Source organism: Xyrauchen texanus, chromosome 21 (genome assembly GCF_025860055.1).
Source record: "Xyrauchen texanus isolate HMW12.3.18 chromosome 21, RBS_HiC_50CHRs, whole genome shotgun sequence".
NCBI lineage: Eukaryota > Metazoa > Chordata > Actinopteri > Cypriniformes > Catostomidae > Xyrauchen > Xyrauchen texanus.
The window spans coordinates 17,223,327-17,243,197 of record NC_068296.1 but is presented as its reverse complement, the minus strand read 5'-3'; the positions used below and the strand labels follow the sequence as shown (position 1 = coordinate 17,243,197).

At 37.3% G+C, this 19,871-nt stretch overlaps 1 protein-coding gene across 1 annotated transcript in view; it reads left to right on the top strand.

The window, feature by feature from the left end:
• Positions 1-19,748, top strand: part of LOC127661915 (CD82 antigen-like) — a 32,756-nt gene extending 13,008 nt beyond the window's left edge. Inside the window, exons 3-9 of the mRNA XM_052152873.1 lie at positions 451-523; positions 12,270-12,394; positions 13,993-14,067; positions 15,845-15,943; positions 16,397-16,570; positions 17,373-17,456; positions 18,752-19,748. Of these exons, the coding sequence (XP_052008833.1) occupies positions 451-523; positions 12,270-12,394; positions 13,993-14,067; positions 15,845-15,943; positions 16,397-16,570; positions 17,373-17,456; positions 18,752-18,829 (708 nt within the window). The 3' untranslated portion in view covers positions 18,830-19,748. The remainder of the gene's footprint in view (positions 1-450; positions 524-12,269; positions 12,395-13,992; positions 14,068-15,844; positions 15,944-16,396; positions 16,571-17,372; positions 17,457-18,751) is intronic.
• The last annotated feature ends 123 nt before the right edge of the window (positions 19,749-19,871 follow it).

Here is a 19,871-nt window from a genome sequence, read left to right as displayed (position 1 = left end):
TTGCACTGTAGCCTGGTGTTTTACTGCCTCTCTCTCTCCAGAGTGGCAGAAGTACAACCCTCATTTGTGCAAGCCACAGATGCCAGACTTATACTGGGGAACTGCCCCCTGACAAGAAGAAATTACCTCTCTGATCCAGTTCATTAGATGCATGCAGAACCCTGGACACATTGGACCCATTAGTTTTGAACTTTGGGGCAGGAGGGGCATGAGAACGTGTGAAGTTCAATGGAGAGTGGCGCTTTCTCTGTCATTCTCTCTCTTTATCTTTCTCTTTAGCAATCATCTAGGGTATGATATCTCCACTGTGTTCTCGTTCTCAATCCAGGCACAGTTCAAACCAGATCAGCTGTGTAGAATCATAGGGGTGAACGAGGGAAAGGGAGAAGATACTAACACACATCTAATATGTTGCCATTTTTGTTGACAATTCTTTCTTATGCCCTGTAGATTTTTGGAGCTTTAATCATGGCCTTTGGATTATGGGTCATGCTGGATAGCCAGAATTTCATTGCAGTTTTGCGTAAGTACTAAATCTTCAACATAATTTCTTGTTCTGATGCATGTAATAGTGTTCCTGAGGCCTTGTCTCTTGACTTCTTTTGGTCAGACATTGAGAGATCAGGATTTGTGACATTAGCACAAATGATTTCTCTTGACCTGCAGGCTGTATTAGAAGTGCTGTAAGTTATTTCAAAAAAGAATAATTAAATTACATGCAGAAAATGCCCCTTTTACTTTTTCAGATATCACTGTAATAGGTGGCACTGTCTCTTACAGCCCTAGCCTGGGAAAAGGGGGTGGATTATGTCTGCCAGCCCATATGTGCTTGAATAAATGCTGGTATGATATCCTACTCCTGTGAAACGCTCCGGGTCGGATGCTGAAATGCTCGGGGACCCCGCCCTCCATCTGTTCCAACACAAAAGTCTCTATAGAGTGCTTGTGTGTGTGCAAGTGTCCTGCAGGAGTTTGGGAAAGGGGCATGGTTAATGTAACAGCTAGTCTGTTGGAAGTTCCAGAACGGCTAAAATAGCTTTGAGAACCATTAACACATTCTTAGGCCCGTTTCCACCTGGTATTAACTCTTTCCCCGCCAGCGTAGCCACCGCCAGGGTTTTTGACGATTTTTGCTAAACTTTAATGGCCCGCAGAATATTTTCTTCCATGAATATATGAAGATGCTATATATCAAAATAAAGATCTGGGCCTCTGCTTTTAGGCAAAAAAAAACGATTTTATTTTATCTTCATTTGTTCTTTTTTATTGACTTGACAACCTTTGAACTATTGACAACTTTTTTGTCAAAAAACAACATTTCAGACAAAAAGCTGAGAAAAAGGCATGTTTATGTCTGATATTTTGAGCTTCTCATACTCCACTTCTTCATGTTTGAGACGATCGCAGTCTGTTTCTTTGATCAAAGAGTTGCGTACTCTTTCAAAACATGCGCAGGGGTCTTCCTTACTGTATAACACCTAAAACACGGAAACCCGGAAAATTCCATGTTTGGCGGGGAAGCGTTTTTTCATAAAACACGGAAAATTCCGTGTTTGGCGGGGAAAGAGTTAAGATGCATTTTGGGTGATCACATTTGGTCATCCCTAAATACAGGTTTAAACAGGGTCTAACACATTTTCCAAACACAAACAAAATATGAATGTTGTCAAAAACACATGTCTCCACATCGCATTTGAGGTGTAAACAGTAATCCATCCTGTATGGGCCCCGGTCGAAGCGAAGCTCCATCCCTCACATGTCAACCGCTGCGCTAAAACAAGTGTTTAATTTTGCTGTTTAGGAGCGGCTTTAAAAGGAAATAACCATCCGGTGTGATATTTTAAAAAAGCAATACATACACAATAGGGATGGGCATTTTGGTCAATTTGTCTACTCGAGTACTCATCAAGTACTCGAGGGCAATGACATGTATATAATAATATGTCTGATAAACGTCTTTGGCGGCTGCATTGCATCTCGCTGTTCCAGTGTATCGTCTATTCATTATTATAGGCTGTTATAAAATAGTATGTTACAAAATGTACAAACGATTGCATAATCAAAATGTAATGCATCATATTTTGTCATTATGTGAAGATTTGCTGCCCAACTCAATGAATGTGCACAATGCACATCTGTGTGTTCTTCCTTCAGGTTGCTGTAGTAATCTTAGTAAGTGCACAGTTTTTTTTTGTGACTGTCTGAACCGTCTATTTTCAAATCAATGTTGGCTTAAGAGGAGATACTATAACCATTGCGTTTTTGATATGCATTTTAAGTTGAAGTTCAGTTTTGAAGACGCTGCATTCTGTTCCATTTATCTATGCTCTGTCCAGCTGTTTGAAACACTCGCTGTATATGTGCTGCTTCAGTGCGATGCATCCACTGCCACACGCCTGGTGTTTGTTTGTGTGTGTGTGTGTGTGTGTGTGTGTGTGTGTGTGTGTCTCCCCAAGTGTTTGCTCCTGTGGGAAATTTGTGATGCTCCATATTGTTGTTGCTGTGATGATTTATGAAGCTTTCCATTCATCTCTGATAGTCGGAATTTCCACCTTTCAACTGGGGAAAGTGCAACGGAATGACACTATGTCGGACTTCTAACTTGGAAACTTGTGCAGAAATCTTCAACTCCCATTTTGTTGAGATGCAAGTGTGAGTCAAAGATCTTACATTAAATGAAATAATACGTATTTAGCAAATATTTTGCATAGACAGGTGTTCAGAACACGGTTAATTACACTCTTTTGATGATCGTAATGATATCATTGCAGCGTCGTATTTCAGTTTGGTTGTTATGAGACGTCTCTGACAATCAGTGTACACCTCAAAACTACAACTAATCAATCTCAAATTTAAATATAAGCTCCCTCTTTGACATGTTTGTGTTTAGTTGTCAGGTAATTGCCCCTGAATTTCGAATTAAGTGAAAAGTCACATCATGCAAGATCACCATCGATCATCGTTTTCATTGTCATTGCTGCCAAATCTGAGTATCCGAGTACTCATGCCCATCCCAAATACACAATCATTAGAGCTTCATGGATCTTCTTTAGTGTGTCTGATATAAACACAGATGACAAGCATGAACACCTGAAGCTCCTTTAATACAGGTAATCCACTAACAGGTAATTATGCTTGACATGTTTGTGTTTATTAAATTTCAACAACATCTGGGAGAAATGTCGCATCTTTATTTTTATCGTGCTTTCTTTGTCTTTTCTGACTTTGTTGTGCTTTCATATCATGCTGTAAAACCGTGACATAGTGATTGATGTATGTCGTCATGAAAAAGAGACCCTCCCCTCCAAATCTGAACACAAGTGGTCACAGGAGACTCATTAAAACGACCAAGTGTAAAACGAGATGGGTCTCACCTGACCACATATGATCAGATCACCCGAGACGCATTGTAATACCAGGTGGAAACGAGCCCCTAGTCATCTATCTTGGTGTGATTTACCACCTCATGCTTTGATATCCTTAAAGGAATAGTTCACCCAAAAATGAAAATTCTCTCATCATTTACTCAACCTCATGCCATCCCCGATGTGTTTGACTTTACTTTTGCTGAAATACAGCTGATCACACTCAGAGCAAAGACTTAAAGGGGTCATATAATGGTACATGCACTTTTTCAAGTTGATTGTACTGAAATGTGTGTTGGCTGTGCCTGTACACAACCATCCTATTATGATAAAAATCCATCCAGTGTTTTTGTTTTAATCTCCTTATATATTTTCCCCTGCCTCAAATCGAGCCGTTCGACCGTGTGACGTCACACGGTCGGATGCCCCTCCCAGGATTGTTGATTGACAGCAGTGTTTCAACACAGACTCGCCCTCGCTCGTGAGCGAGCTGTCAATCATAGTCCGTCATCATTGTTGATACACTGGAGCAGAATGGCGCCTAAGCGATTGTGGTGTTCTGTTCTTTGGTGTAATAATGAACACAGCAGTCATTTTGATGATCCTAAATCTGAACCGCTGAAGACGCAGTGGCTGAGTTTTGTTTACGATGGGAATATTCCCCACGAGCAACGTCAATGCGTTCATGTTTGCGCGAATCATTTTTCACCAGACTGCTTTATAAACGAGGGTCAGTATAAAGCTGGTTTTGCTAAGAAGCTGCTGCTGAAAAAAGATTCGGTACCAACTATTTATATTCCCTCTGCACCTCCAGAAGAAGTAAGTGTAACGTTTTATTAACCTTTATATTAATCTTTGCAAATCGCATGCACGCTTCACAATGAATGTGGCTAATGTTTACACTCAGGGTACATTACAGCATGTTTTCCATAACGTTACGACGTTCTCAATATAATTCATAATCCCACGTTTATAATGAACAACGCGTTATGGTTATTGTGTTATTAAAAACTGTGTACGCAGGTGTTAGTTAACATGGTAACACTAAGTTACACCTGGTTTACTTGTATGTTACTGATTAAGAAGTAATGTCAAAAAAACAGTTATACGGAGAATAACTCCAGAACGGAGGGGCGGGGTGACCAAAGCTCATTATCATTTAAAGTCATATGCTCTGAAACGGCGTGCTGAAAACAGAGCTGTTTTTGAGCAGGTAAAATTAGTGTTTTCTTAAAATACTAATGAGAATTTTTAATAAAAGTATATTACAAAGTTTTCATTTAGACCCTAAAGATTCATATTAACTTGTACAAAAATGGCATTATATGACCCCTTTAAACACACGCTCATACTAACTGTCTTGACAGCCAAAACCACGAAGACCAACTTGAGTGGAACAGGGAGATGAGGTTGGAAAACTAGCATCAATCTCTCTCTCATTTATTTTGAACACTTCCAAGAAGTTCTGCACAGATTTAGCATTAAATAAATTGTTATTTTTTTCAAAGGTGGTGCATCCATGTAAGTGCTCCAGGTCTTTTCCACACCATTGCTGGAGAAAACATAACTTCAGAATTGATTGGAATTCAGTGTTTAAAAATGTTATACCTTTAAGGTGAAAGTTTTAATGTTAAAGTACTTTCTCCGAAATGCTAGTGGCGCAGGAATTACACATCCCACCATTAAACTTAAAATAAATATTTTTATAAAACAAAGCCAGTTCCCTCAGTCAAGATCATGCAGGTTTAGGAAAGTCTATAAATAGCACAAGCTTGGTTAAACTAATTGCTGCAGGGAGATGACCATCTCTAAAATTGTTTGCCTAGTCATACCACAATTTTCCATTCTGATTTCTCTTATTTTGTGTGTCTGTCCCCTTTTGGTCTCGCTTCAGTGTCTCTTATTAAGCACTGGAGTCTCCGTTATGTTGACCATTATGGAAACATTTTGTTTCTTCTGATTCAGCAGTTTCTCTAGAGACTGTAGGGGATATTTTAGGATATCCTAATACATGGGGACCTTGTCGCTGTGCTAAGACAGTTTTACTGTAGGGTTCCTGTTGAGGTCTCATGAAAGTTTGTTTGTTGACTCTAGTAGTCTGTGGTGTAGGGCCCTATTGAGCATGACTAAAAAGGGGAAGGTGTTTTCTTGATCTGTTTTGTATAGAGTTCCATTGAACTGCATAGCTATGAAAGAGAGTGTTGGAAATGATGGCATAGTGCAGCTTGTTGTGATCTCATCCCTAATCTTCAAGTAAAGGTTTTACTTCCCCTTTAAATGGCAAAGTCATTTGTGTTATGGAGTCAATGGTGTTGCCGAATACCTGAAACAGGTTACAGCATGAGCGAATGTTGAGTTATATAAAAGGAACTTTGGATACCACTGTGTACATATTTAAAAGGGTATGCAGGATCTCGAAGTTTCACATGTTAAACACAAGAATAAATCCTTCCTCTTTACTGTTAAAGGAATAGTTTACTCAAAATGAAAATTCTATCATTGACCACATTTGCGTGCTCTTTTTTTGTGCAGAAAGCATTATACTGAAACATGTAAATAAGAACTACGATTTTCTAGTGGGATTAAGAAAAAGCATTTTAACACATTCAGGTTTCTGAACGCGACTTAATGTGGACATGTAAACACATAAATGTGGCATTCTTACCAGTTTTTATGAGTAATCTTGTGCATGAAGAGACTGGATAACCAATTGTGACATGGCGTGATACTACACACCCGGCCCCTAATCAGGCTAATCAAGCATCAGAGAGGGATAAAGGCCGACTGGAGACTGCAGTTTGACAGAGAGAGAGAGATTTACTGGCAGCTGTCCGACACCTTTGTGTGTTTGTCTTTTTGTTTAGTTCTTCATTAAACTATTATTTATGTCGTCAAGCCGGTTCTTGCCACCTCTACACCAATGTCTTAGGATGGAGCCAAACAATAAGACAACATGAGTTTCTATGAGTAAAGAGGGAAAAGCACGTACACTATAAACTAAACCCATTTATATGTACACAGCAATGTCAAATATCAACTGTCCCTCACATTCGCTTATAGGCCTATACACTCGTACATTAGGGGAATCCCAGAGTTTAACGTAAGAGGAAAACCCCCACTATTACAGCACATTTCTGCTGCAGGTCGTGATAGAAAGGTAATGTTACAAACACAGCAACACTCCTGAAATACAATTGTCAATAGTCCTCCGTCCTATCTGTAATGACAACTGATCCTAATGCGCAAGTTTTAAACCATCTACCGGTAAATGCCCAGATGCTTGCATGATGTTCTAGCTCTGTTTGCGTGGCACATGAAAATTTATACTGAAGAAACCTCACCTGACACTTGAAAAGAATGGCGAAAACTACAACAAGAGCGAAAAGCACTTTGTAATTATTTGGGATTCATTGCATATTGCACCACTCACCTTGAAAGTAGATGTTAAATACACTGCAAATGAACAACACAACAAAACTAGAACGATCCTGTTCTAATCGAGGCTCAGACGCGGTGAAATAAGTGATTTATTATGCTGATTCATTCGCGAGAGTGCAGAACATTGTGCGGAGCATCACTGAGCTTGCGTCGAAATGCAGGTCTCAAACAGTGTAAACCTGCAGTGAGTGACAGCAGTCATTGTAATGGGTGAGTTTGTCGCGTTGCTCAATTTCTGTGTACAATTTAATAAAAATATAATAAAAGCTTTGTTTTTTCATGTCAATAAGTAGGCCAATGTGAATTTGATTTGTACAAAATAGCAATAATGTAATTCAGCTTAACTGTTCTAAGTGTGTTTGAAGGTGTAGTACACATAAATAATATGGCATGAATTGCATATTTCAGGAATCACCGTCATTGTTATCGCGTCAGCTCTAATCAGACCCATTTGCCACGCAGTTGGTATTGGTAGATTTAACATTTTCACGAATCGCACAAACTCAAAGCAAATTACTATTTTTAATAGTCAAAAATTATTGAATCCGCTGTTAATAAGTATGAATATTGAATTTGCAATATTATTTACTGTTTGTGGACTAATAATTTAAGAAGTAATTTAGCAATAATGAAATTTATTCTATACCATAGATATGCGTTTAAAATTATTTTTATATGCCTTACCTTAACAAACAGTATTACAATATAAAAATACATTACAATATAATGCTTGAAAGAAACTAGTGCAGCTCATATCCACCATTGGAATCTGCTACTCTGAAGAACCACACAGTTGCTTTGTGACGTCACAGTAATTTAATATTTTAATCGACATTAATAATCACGATTACAATATCAAGGGCAATAATCGACTATTATGATTTTTGCCATAATCGTGCAGCCCTACCACTTATTCAGAGCATGAAATCTGGAACGCTGCTTTTTCTCAATAACCCGCTTTCTGGATTCCATGTAAACAAAGTCATTTATTCACCCATGCCATTCCAAACCTAATTTACATTCTTCAAGAGAAAGTTCAGCGAAAAACTACTTAAACTTTAAACAGTATTTTTCTCACCTAAAGATATCATATGCCTGCATAAGGCTTGGTATATTGTGTGCTTTAACTTTAAGCTTTGAAGCTCCGGGAACAATTAATTGTAAATTTATAGAAAATAGTGACCAGTAAGTTATTTCTCCTTTTGTGTTCCATAAAAGAAAGTAAGTCAAATCCTTTTGTGTTCAATAAAAGAAAAAGTTATGTTATTTTGGAACAGCATGAAGGTGAGTAAATGACAAAAATATTTTTGGTGAATTGAAATTTTCAATGACATAAGTTCACAGCATTTTCTGTGTTTTACATACTTTGCTTTTCATAGCAAAGATATGGTGCTTGAAAGGTTGCAAGCTATTTAAATGGTTTCAGCTGATAGTGAAAATGTTATCCTATTCAAGAATATTTTTCCAGTTGAAAATGCGGACAGCTGTTGGTACTGTATTTTTGCAGATGTACAGGAATTGTTTGCCATTTTAAGAACATCACAGCAACTAGGAACAAGCACATGCTGAGGCAGTGGAAACAGCAGATTTACCCTCAAGCAGATGTTATTCGCAATGCAGGAAGCATATGTTTAGAAAAGTGAATGGAATTTTCCTTGGGGAAAAAGAGTTATTACAGAACAAACCTACTGACCATTTTATTATTCTCTATTTATAAAACAAAGTAGTTATCTATCACAGATGTCACTGTTTTGTTTTTAGGGCTATAAAAGGCCAACACAACCTCATAGCTTAGGTGCTATTTTTTGAACTGGTGGAAGTTTTAGATTAATTTATATTTCCTTTATATGAAGCCAATGATATATTCGTAAAGGTTTAGGATTAACAAAAGAGATGGCTTGGTTATAGACTCAATATCTTGGTAGAGAAACATACAGTATGTGTTTGTGGTAAAAAACAAGCAAAACCACGTGGTTATAGAGGGCTTGTGGTGCTGACAAAAATCTGTTCGCTCCAAATTTCTTTGTAAGGACTCTACAGAAAAGTACTCTAACTTGGCCTAAGTGCAGCTAAACTTGTTTGTTCTTTGAATTGCAGGAAGGATGTATAATATATTTAAAAAAAAAAATAATTCTCCCAATTTGGAATGCCCAATTCCTGCTACTTAATAAGTCCTCGTGGTGGCACGGTTACCACCTCAATCCGGGTGGGGAAGGACAAGTCTCTGTTGCCTCTGCTTCTGTGACAGTCAGTCCGCACATCTTATCACATGGCTTTCTGTGCATGACACCGCGGAGACTCTTTGCAATCCACACAGTTTCTAGATTCATAGTGCTAGTTTCATGTCTTTGAAACTCAAAGCATTGATTTAATATTCTCTAAAGTTACTTCACAGAACACATGGACTTGAACACCACTGTTCAGTATGTCTGGAGTATGTGCTTAAAACACTGTGCTACTTTAATTAGAGATAGAATTGATTACCATGTTCATGTATTAACTTTCTACATCTTTATGCCATTTTGTAGCCATAGAAAAATAGTCATTTTCTAGAGAGACCATGTATAATCATACAGAGAATAAATGATGACAAAATAATTATATGCAATTATGACAATTGCCACATTTATTTTGATCAAACTAGTATCGTAGGGCAAGCCACAATAAAAGTATTAAGGAGGCGTGTTGTGTTTTGAGGGTGTTAGCCATACCAGTAGCAGTGAAAATAGTTGGTTCACCCTTCAAATTGCTGTTCCATTACTGTAAAGCAGTCAATGGAAAGGAGGCGGCGAGAATCAGCTGTTCAATATAAATAATAGTTTAATTTCAAACTCAAACAAAAGACAAACACACACATGACGGACATGTCCGTAAACTATCTCAGAGGCTTAATTAGCCAGATAAGGGACCGGTTGCATATGATCACGACCCGGCCCCGCCCTCCGCTCAGATTTTGAACCACATAACAAAAATCAGATTTCATGTTTTTCTTTCTGTTGAGGCTACAAACATTGAAAGCCAAGCGCACACTACACGGCTTGCAGTCATCACCCTGCACACACCTAGTCTTTTGTTTTTGGTCATGAAGGTGTGTACACTTTACGACTGGGTGTATCAACTGTGTATATTCGTCTCGGCTGATGCCCTGCTGTTACACCCGGAATTGAAGATGCGATTTGGCTTATCCGATCACAAGAACATCTCATCTCTTTTGACCACTTGTGTTTGTATTTCGAAGGGAAAATCTCTGATTTCACTATGGCATACATCATCAGTGTATCAATACATAATAATAATAAAGGGCAAAAAGTAGTTGAAAAACTGCTATAGACTAGGGATGGGCATGAGTACTCCGATACTCGGACATGGCAGCAATGATCGTTCATGAAAACGATGATCGATGGTGATCATGCATGATGTGACTTTTCACTTAATTCAACATTCACAGGCAATTACCTGACAACTAAACACAAACATGTCAAAGAGGGAGCTTATATTTAAATTTGAGATTGATTATGTTGTGATTTTGAGGTGTACACTGATTGTCAGAGACATCTCATAGCAACCAAACTGAAATACGAGGCTGCAATGATATCATTACGATCAACAAAAGTAATTAACCGTGTTTTGAACACTTGTCTCTGCAAAACGTTTGCTAAAAACGTTTTATTATCAATTCATGAACTTTGACTCGTTAATGGAGTGAATGTTGAATGGAAATCTTCATGAATCATTACAGCAACAACAAAACGGAGCATCACTGCTTTCCCCACAGGAGCGAGCACTTACAGAGGTAGACACACAAACACACACACACACACACCAGGCGTTTGGCAGTAGACTCAAGGCACTGCGAGTGTTTCAAACAGTTAGATAGAGTGCAGCTAAATGGAACTGAAAGCAGCATCTTCTGAACTTCAACTTAAAACGCATATTGAAAACACTGGTTGTGGTGTTTCCTGTTAAGCCAACCAAGATTTTAAAATAGACGGTTCAGACAGTCACTAAAAAACTGGTGCGCGCTTACGAAGGTTACTACGGTAACCTGAAGGAAGAACACAGAGATGTGCGTTGTGCACTTCTTTCATTGAGTTGGGCAGCGAATCTTCACTTAATACAAAAATCTTTTGTACATTTTGTAACAGATTATTTTATAACAGCCTATAATAATGAATAGACAATGCACTGGAACAACAAGATGCAATGCAGCAGCCAAAATACATTGAAAAGATACAATCCTGAAATTAATTCATAAACTTGCACACACAGCAAAGGGAAAGTTTATTCGTAAAAACATGTCAACAAAAAAAGTAAAAGAAGGGCTCGTGGCAGTTTTTGCACTAATTTGTACACAACTGAAAAAAGAACAGCTGAAAATAAAGAGACAGCTGGTAGGGAGATGTTTGCTAGTGTTGCTTTTTATTTTGTGTCTCTTCTCACTGCATTGCTATCCTCTTGCATTCTTTATTTCATTGGCTGTTGCTCATTGTCTGTCTCTCGTTCAACGGGACTGTGCGCACACCTGATGACAAGAAATCTAGACATCAAGCTCATTTTGCTCATTGCACCACCCCTAAGTGTGTTTTTTTCACACTTTGTATTTAAGTGTCACAGAGAGTTCTTCCTTTGCACAGATCTAAATTTGCTGCATTGAGTTTCAAACCCCAAAGCAAGATTAGTGTGTGTGTAGCTGCAGAAGAGTGACAAACAAATGAGTGCATAAAACATGCCATGTGCTCTCTGTTCCCCTACACAACCCTAAACCACCCCACAGTTTAATTTTCAGCCTCTATGCTCCTGCTGAGTTGCCTCAACCACCTCTGTTGCATAAGAGAGATTCAACTTTAATATTAAACTTAGTTTAATGACAGTTGTTAATTTTTCTTTATTTTTATTTTTTGTGTGTGTGTGTGTGTGTGTGTGTGTGTGTGTGTGTGTGTGTGTGTGTGTGTGTGTGTGTGTGTGTGTGTGTGTGTGTGTGTGTGTGTGTTTGTGATTTACGAGGACAATTTTGTAAGTAACAAACTGGTAATTACAAGGGTATTATGCTATAAATGTGATTTATGAGGACATTTCTAGTGTCTCCATAATTCAAATCGCTTAAAAATCATACTAAACAATGTTTTATTGAAAATGTAAAAATGCAGAAGGTTTTCTGTGAGGGTTAGGTTTAGGGGTTGTGTTAGGTTTAGAGGATAGAATCTATAGTTTGTACAGTATAAAAGTCATTATGTCTATGGAAAGTCCTCATAATGATAAGTAGACCAACGTGTGTGTGTGTGTGTGTGTGTGTGTGTGTGTGTGTGTGTGTGTGTGTGTGTGTGTGTGTGTGTGTGTGTGTGTGGTTAAATCAGATTTGAATACTTACACAGTTTTTTGTTTGTGCTTATTCCATATTGATGGTAGTTGTTTATAAGTTATCCTTGTCGAAAGATAGTGAGACTGCTTTCTTCTGTGTCCATGCAGAAGAGTCATCCACCACGCTGAAAGTTGGCGCCTACATCCTTATTGGAATTGGCTCACTCTCAATGCTCATGGGATTTCTAGGCTGCATTAGTGCCATTTATGAGATCCGCTGTTTACTTGGACTGGTGAGTTATTATAGAGATTTCCCCTGCTGTTTTACAGAGTATATATATGGTGTCTACAATGAATGTGATTCTTCAGTCAACAACTTCTGACCATTGTACCAAAGTGTGGTTGTGCGTGGATGCCGCAATGGGTGGCGTGAAGCCACATAATAATCATTATGCTACATAATAATCAAATTATTTTTTTTATTCATTTGCTATTCTTAAGTAGCTGCTGCAAATACATTTTTTTATACCATTTTCATTTTGTCACTTTGGATAAAAGTGTCAAATTTCCAACCATTTTATCGTTGCTAAAGTATATCTTCCAACTGTTTGGTCCATGGTTAGTAAACATAAGGCATTTCAAAAAATATCAATATATCGATTATTGAGCTGCACATTATTTAACGATACATTGTCAAGGCATCAATATATTAACATTAGCCTACATTTAAATTAGAAGCCTAATTTGTGTGTTTTCCAATTTACTGTCAGTTGGCCTTGTTTAATGTAGTGTGGCGCAATAGCATTAGGAGTCCACAATAGGGCCAGAAATAACATCTACTGAAGCTGGTCATGGGTAGGACAAGGCACAGTCTAAACTAAGTTGTGGATCCATTTACTCTACACACAAACGTTACGAAGGGTTTTGCACTTCACAAATGAACAAAGTGACTGACAAGTTTGCAGGTTAGTGTATGAAACTGGTGTATCTGCGCAAACTGAACGATTAAAAAATTATTATGCAATTTCTTTGCATGTATCCTTGAAGAAAATTCATTCAAGCTGTCAAACCACAAAAAGACAGCCTTTTTGTAACTGAAAATACATTGTGTAGGCTATATGAAACATATAAATACACAATATATCATCCAGTGATGGCTAGAGTAAATAATCTTTGTTGAATAATCAAATTTAATGGAAAAATATGTGAGTTGAGCTATGTGGCAGTGAGGGGCAGTTCTGTGGATGGAAATGCCTTTTTGATAATGGAGGTCAACAGAGAATGGCCAGACTGGCTTAAACTTACAAAGTCTGCGGTATCTCAGATAACCGCTCTGTTCAATTGTGGTGAGAAGAATATCAACTTAGAATGCTATTCTGCAATGTGGGTTGGTGCTTTTTTGGCAGCACGAGGGGGACCTCTGATTATCGATGTGTAAAAGAGGCATCAATCCCAAGCCTAGTAAACATTGAGGTGTGCAGCTTCAACACTTCTAGTGTAGACAACCTGAAGCCATTTCAGCCCTACGTGTCAAAGTGTTAGTGATTTTTAGTGCACGTTGAACAATTTGTCATACAAAAAGACCAGATGATTCAAGGTTTGTTTGAGAGAATGGAACATTAAAAGGACACTGGCAATCACAGTCCGAGCAGGAGCAGAATAATTATTGAGTTTCTGCTCAGGAAGTTTCATAAATACCTTCTCCATTACCAAGATAAAGAGCATGTCCAGACAAAAGACAACCCATTGTGAGAATGTGTCCAATCTCCATTGAATAACAATAAGACTTCACTAAATATATATTTAAGACATAAAAGGCTATGAATGAGATATGTAGAATTTTCAGATTTTCTAATAATTGTTATTTGACCTTTCTGTCTCCTGTTGGCAGTACTTCACCTGTCTCCTGCTCATCCTTATCGCCCAGGTGACGGCTGCTGTCCTCATCTACTTCCAGAAAGACCTGGTAGGTTACCATATCTCTGATCAAAATGTACTGTGCAGCACTGCAAAATAATTTCTTGGTCAGTCCTTTTATCCTGTTTAAACATCCTTAAAACAGGATACATTTGTTTTCAGATAATATATCTTGCATTGAGTTAATTTTTTCATGTTATAAGCATTAAGCTTAAACTTGTTGTTGTTGTTAGATTTAGGATTAAAACAAGTTTTGTTTTTGGGAAGGCTATGATATTGCAGCAAGATGTGTAAAAGACTGAGGCATGTGATCTGAAATGTTTTAATTCACATAATCTGGAACCACTATTAATATGCAAATGTAAATATATATTTCTAGGTTTTTCCAAAACATCTCTTCAGTGTAAGATTATATTTGTTAACATAAAGTAACGTAATAGTTCACATGAACTAACACCGAACAATGCTTATTTAGTATTTATTAACCTTGGTTAATGTTAATTTCAACCTATAATATTAAATATTTTAAATATAAATTGTTATTTGCATTAATGCAATATGAACTAACATGAATAAATAAACAATGGTATATTAATAATTAACATTAACCAAGATTAATAAATGCTGTAAATGAAAATCATTGTTCATTGGTAGTTAATAATACCTAATGCATTAACAAACGTGTTACCAATGTCGCATGTCACTGCTATATTAAACACGGATGTTTTGGGCAACAGTGCCAATACTTTATTCTTTCTAGTAAGCTGTGACTATTCTGTAAGCTCTTAGCCATTTCCTTTTTGACCTGCTGTGATGGCTGTTACAGAAAATGTCTTTGAGCTAGTTAGCAGGTGATGACAGGATATAGAAACTTTACAATGTATACAAAAATATACAATGCAGCACACAAAAAAAATCTGAACATTGTTTGTGGAATTCATTTATTTGAATGGGGAAAGTGGAACTTTATTCATTTTCCATTGCATAATATTCAACCACAAAGTGTAAGTGTGTGTGTGTGTGGCATGACACACAAAAACAGGTGGCGTGTTTAATGTGGTATTCCACTTCCCTCTCCCCCGTTTCTCATATGGAGCTTGTTGACCTCTTCAGAAACGAAGTTTGAAATGTGCAAAATGTCACACCAGAGATTTAAGATGATGAAACAACAACAAGCCATTTGCACTTAATTCTCATTAGCCTAAGTAATAGCATTAGGGGGTAAATGCATCCTCTAATGCAGGAGTTTAACTAATTTGTGCTTGGTCAGCTAAATTAGTTTAGTTAAGTAGCACTGGGCCTGACCACTGCAATGAGCATAAATGCTCCACTCAGCTTGTTGTGCTCATCCTCTCTCCGTGTCAGTATCTGTAATGTTCGCATATATTTTTAACCTCCAATATGTTCTGTTTACCTTAGGACCAGTCTTGCAGAGCAGGTAATTGGAGTCTGTGCTAGGGCATGCTTTCTCTTAAGTTCACAACAGGGCTTTGCAAGAACTTTTCACAGAAAAGGGCGAGGTTTCCAGCAATCTGCAAATACCCATGCAGTATTTTTAAGTTTTGGTTTATCACGGATGTAGCCACCTCATAGCATTCTTATCTGCCACGCATGCACACACTTTAAATATGCTTTTCACTTATTAATGTTCAGATTAAAAGTGTTTTGCTGTTCAAAGGTTTTACATTTAGATGTAAAAGGTTTTGAAATGTTAAACATGCATTTTTGTTTTGTTTCAAGTATTAAATAATGTAATAACCTTAATTTTTTACAAAGGGTGTTATTCAGTTCACATTAAGTTCAGATCTCCACATGCTTATTTTTAGGTAAAGGATGAGATGTCCACTGTTGTAAACAAAATTCTGGTGAATTACACGGGTCATAACAAGACATCAGAGCAAGCCTGGGATTATCTCCAGAGAACGGTGAGCTGTGAGGTTTTCCTTCTGCTATTGTCTGTGATTTCCTCCCTCCACTACAATTTCCCATCATTCTATTTGTTATTTCTATCTCTTACTGTAATGTTAATATCTGTTGCAGATCTGAAGAGGTTTTTTTGTGGGCACAAAATTATTTTCATGGACTTCTATCATAGGTTTTTTTTTTTTTTCTTTTACAATATTTAAGTGTTTTATATACTGAACCGGTGTCTTTTTAATGCAAAATTGTTCCTTCTTTCTTTCTTTCTTTCTTTCTTTCTTTCTTTCTTTCTTTCTTTCTTTCTTTCTTTCGTTCTTCTCATTGTTTCACTTTGGGGTCTTTTTCTCTTTCTTTTGCTATTTCTTTTTCCTCTTTCTTTTTTTCCTCTTGTTCTATTTCTATCTTTTTCTTCCTCCTTTTTCTTTCATTGTTTTTCTTTCTTATTTTCGTTCTTTCAGATGGAGTGCTGTGGTTGGAATGGACCATCTAACTGGACAGAGAACATGTTGATAAAGAACAGCTCTCAGATATTGTATCCGTGCTCCTGCGGAAATGAATCAATCAGTGGCACAGATAACAAAGAAAGAGGACTGTGTCCGAGTTTGACATCTGAGTGGCCTGTCTTCACTACGGTACACATGCTGTTTTACCAGTGACACTTACATTATACCAACTTTCCTGATTCTGATCTTAAACAAAAGCAAAAATGTCAACCCTCAAACTGCTGTTTGTTGTACCATTAACCATTAGATGCACACTAGTACTTCTCATTGCTAAAACAATGAGTCTCTTTCAAACCTAGCTTTAGTGCCACATACTGCTAGTTAGGGTCCCCTTACCATCTGTGCACATGTTGCCCCTGTTCCTTCTTCCATCAGCTTTAAACACAATATATGGATCTAGATTTTGTTTCTAGATGTCGGCTTTTCTCAACCTGCACGCCATTTGCACCCTGCCAACAATTAACTCCATTCAAGCATTTGGCACTTTTATCAATGATAAATTAATTCATAACTCTGGCACAGGTGGTGCTACTGCTCATTAGATACCCCCTCAAAGGCCATGCCACACTTGCATGCCAGCCCATAATGCCATCACTTTAATTAATTTGTAAACTTTACCACATTAGTAGTATCTGTTCAATCTCATTGGCTACATTAACACAGCACATGTCTACGGATTGGTAGTCAGTCCTAAAAAATATAACAGCCATTGTTCTAATAAGCAAACTCCAAAACATTGATATTAAATCCCAATGAAGTTTCCTGTAAAGTGGTCCTTTGACTGTTTTCCTACACTTTCATTTTCTTTCCTGTTTGGCTTGTTCTGTTTGTCTCTTCTTTTGTTATATTTGAAGAGCTTAGTCTGTTCTGGATCATTAACAAACCTTTGTTTCTTTTCATTTTTTTTATTCTCTCCATTCCATGTACCCAGGGTTGTATATCTAGTGTGGAGGACTGGATCCTTAGGAACTGTGGTGTTATTCTGGGAGTCTGTGTTGGAATAGCAGTGATTGAGGTACATTTTTAATGTTTCTCTTGCAAAATTCATTCCTTTTGTGTTCACAGACTCAAACTGTTGTTTACCTTCTTTACTGTATTTGTCTTTTTTTATAATGGCGCTTACTGCCTGCCAAAATCTTAATGTATAAATTAGTGCTGTCAGTCAATAACATATTTTCAGTTAATTGTGATTAATCACAGATTTTGAAAGTGCTGAAATTTGACACTATACAGCTCTCTAAAAAATTAAGAGATCACTGCAAAATGATCAGCTTCTGAAAATGAAAATTTTTGTTTTATTCTATACAGTACTGACAATATTTCTCACAGATTCCAAATAAACACATTGTTATTTAGAGCATTTATATGCAGAAAATGACAACTGGTCAAAATATTTTTTAAAAAGATGCCGTATTTTCAGACCTCAAATAATGTAAAGAAAACAAGTTCATGTTCATTTTTAAACAGCACAATGTTAATGTTTTAACTTAGGAAGAGTTCAGAAATCAATATTTGGTGGAATAACCCTGACTTTCAATCACAGCTCTCATGCATCTTGGCATGTTCTCTACCCGTCTTTCACATTGCTGTTGGGTGACTTTATGCCACTCCTGGCGCAAAAATTCAAGCAGCTCAGCTTTGCTTGATGGCTTGTGGCCATCCATCTTCCCTTTGATCACATTCCAGAGGTTTTCAAAGGGGTTCAGGTCTGGAGATTGGGCTGGCCATGACAAGGTCTTGATCCAGTGATCCTTCATTCGCACATTAATTGACCTGGCTGTGTGGCGTGGAGCATTATCCTGCTGGAAAAACAATCCTCAGAGTTGGGGAACATTGTCAGAGCAGAAGGAAGCAAGTTTTCCTCCAGGATAACCTTGTATGTGGCTTGATTCAGGCATCCTTCACAAAGATGAATCTGCCTGATTCCAGCCTTGCTGAAGCAACCACAGATCATCACCGATCCTCCACCTTTTGACCAGTTGTCATTTTTGTCATTTTCTGCAAATAAATGCTCTAAATAACAATGTGTTTATTTGGAATTTAGGTGAAATATTGTCAGTACTTTATAGAATAAAAAAAAAAATTCATTTTACTCAAACACACCAAAAAGTTTTATATTACACCCCTTCTTCCTTATTCTTCTTGAATGGTTTGGGACACGTCCCACTCTGTATTTTTGCATTCCATGTTTCTAATGGGCTACTACTGCCGTGTGTGTGTGTGTGTGTGTGTGTGTGTGTGTGTGTGTGTGTGTGTGTGTGTGTGTGTGTGTGTGTAACCACATTATGATCATATTCTTGCTTACTTTAGCTTTTAGGGATGATCCTATCCATGTGCCTCTGCAAGAGTGTTCAACAGGAGGATTACGCCAAAGTACCTAAATACTAGAGTAAAACCCCTTTCAGTGTCTCACTTACACATCAGCAAACACCAGTGTTACAGGCTCTACACCAGCAGACCAACTGGAACAATGCGGATCAGAGAACATTTTATCACAAGAAATGCACACGCTCACACACATATTCTTAACTTTATTATCTCCATTAAATATTGATATGGCACCTTGTATAGGATAAACGTTTTATGATGGCGATTTTCTTAAAAGATTTCTAACTCATGTATAGATATACTGTACGCTGACTGTGTGTCTGTAGATTTTCTGTGCTGTTGCATTTATGGTTTTTGTTATTAGTTGAATATGAGAGCACTTTAGTGAATAGAGAGTTTGATTGATATGGGAAAGAGATATGACCAACATTTTTAATGTTTTTTACCTTTTATCTTTTTTTATTTTTATGTTACTTGAGAATTGTATGCTTTCAATTCCGGTTATGTATATATCTTCAAGAATGACATCCTTCACTGAGGTTTGTTCATGGTGAATAGCTATATCCTAGTTATCACAACACTTAATGATGAGTCACAAAACTTTGGGTGGGTGTTATTAGCTGGGGTTGGTCACTCAGGGTGTTGTCAGGTGTGGTAAGGATAAACATGGCTGTGGTTGAAGAATTTGAGGTCACACCAGAAGATTGAAGATGGGAATTGCATTGTATAGTGTTTGTTGTGGTTTACATGTGTGACCGAAAGCATCTCTAAGAATCCTGTTAAAAAAAAATATTTGCTGGATTATTTTGTATTATTTAGTATGCTTTTGACCGCATGACTTATTTTAACATACCTCTAGAACATCAGATACTGAAAAGCAGTTTTCAGAAGCCATGTTTATGTAGTACGATTTAAGGGCTAAAGTAGTGCAAAACATGTCTGTGCAAAAGTTAAGAATTCGATTAAATGATAACTTTCACATAGGGTTTCCATTGTTTGATGTTTGTTGCTAAGTGGTTGTATGTTTTTTATCTTTATTAATTTCAGTATGAATGTTGCAGCAGGACAGAATATTCCGCTTTTCAAACAATATTCTTCCTAT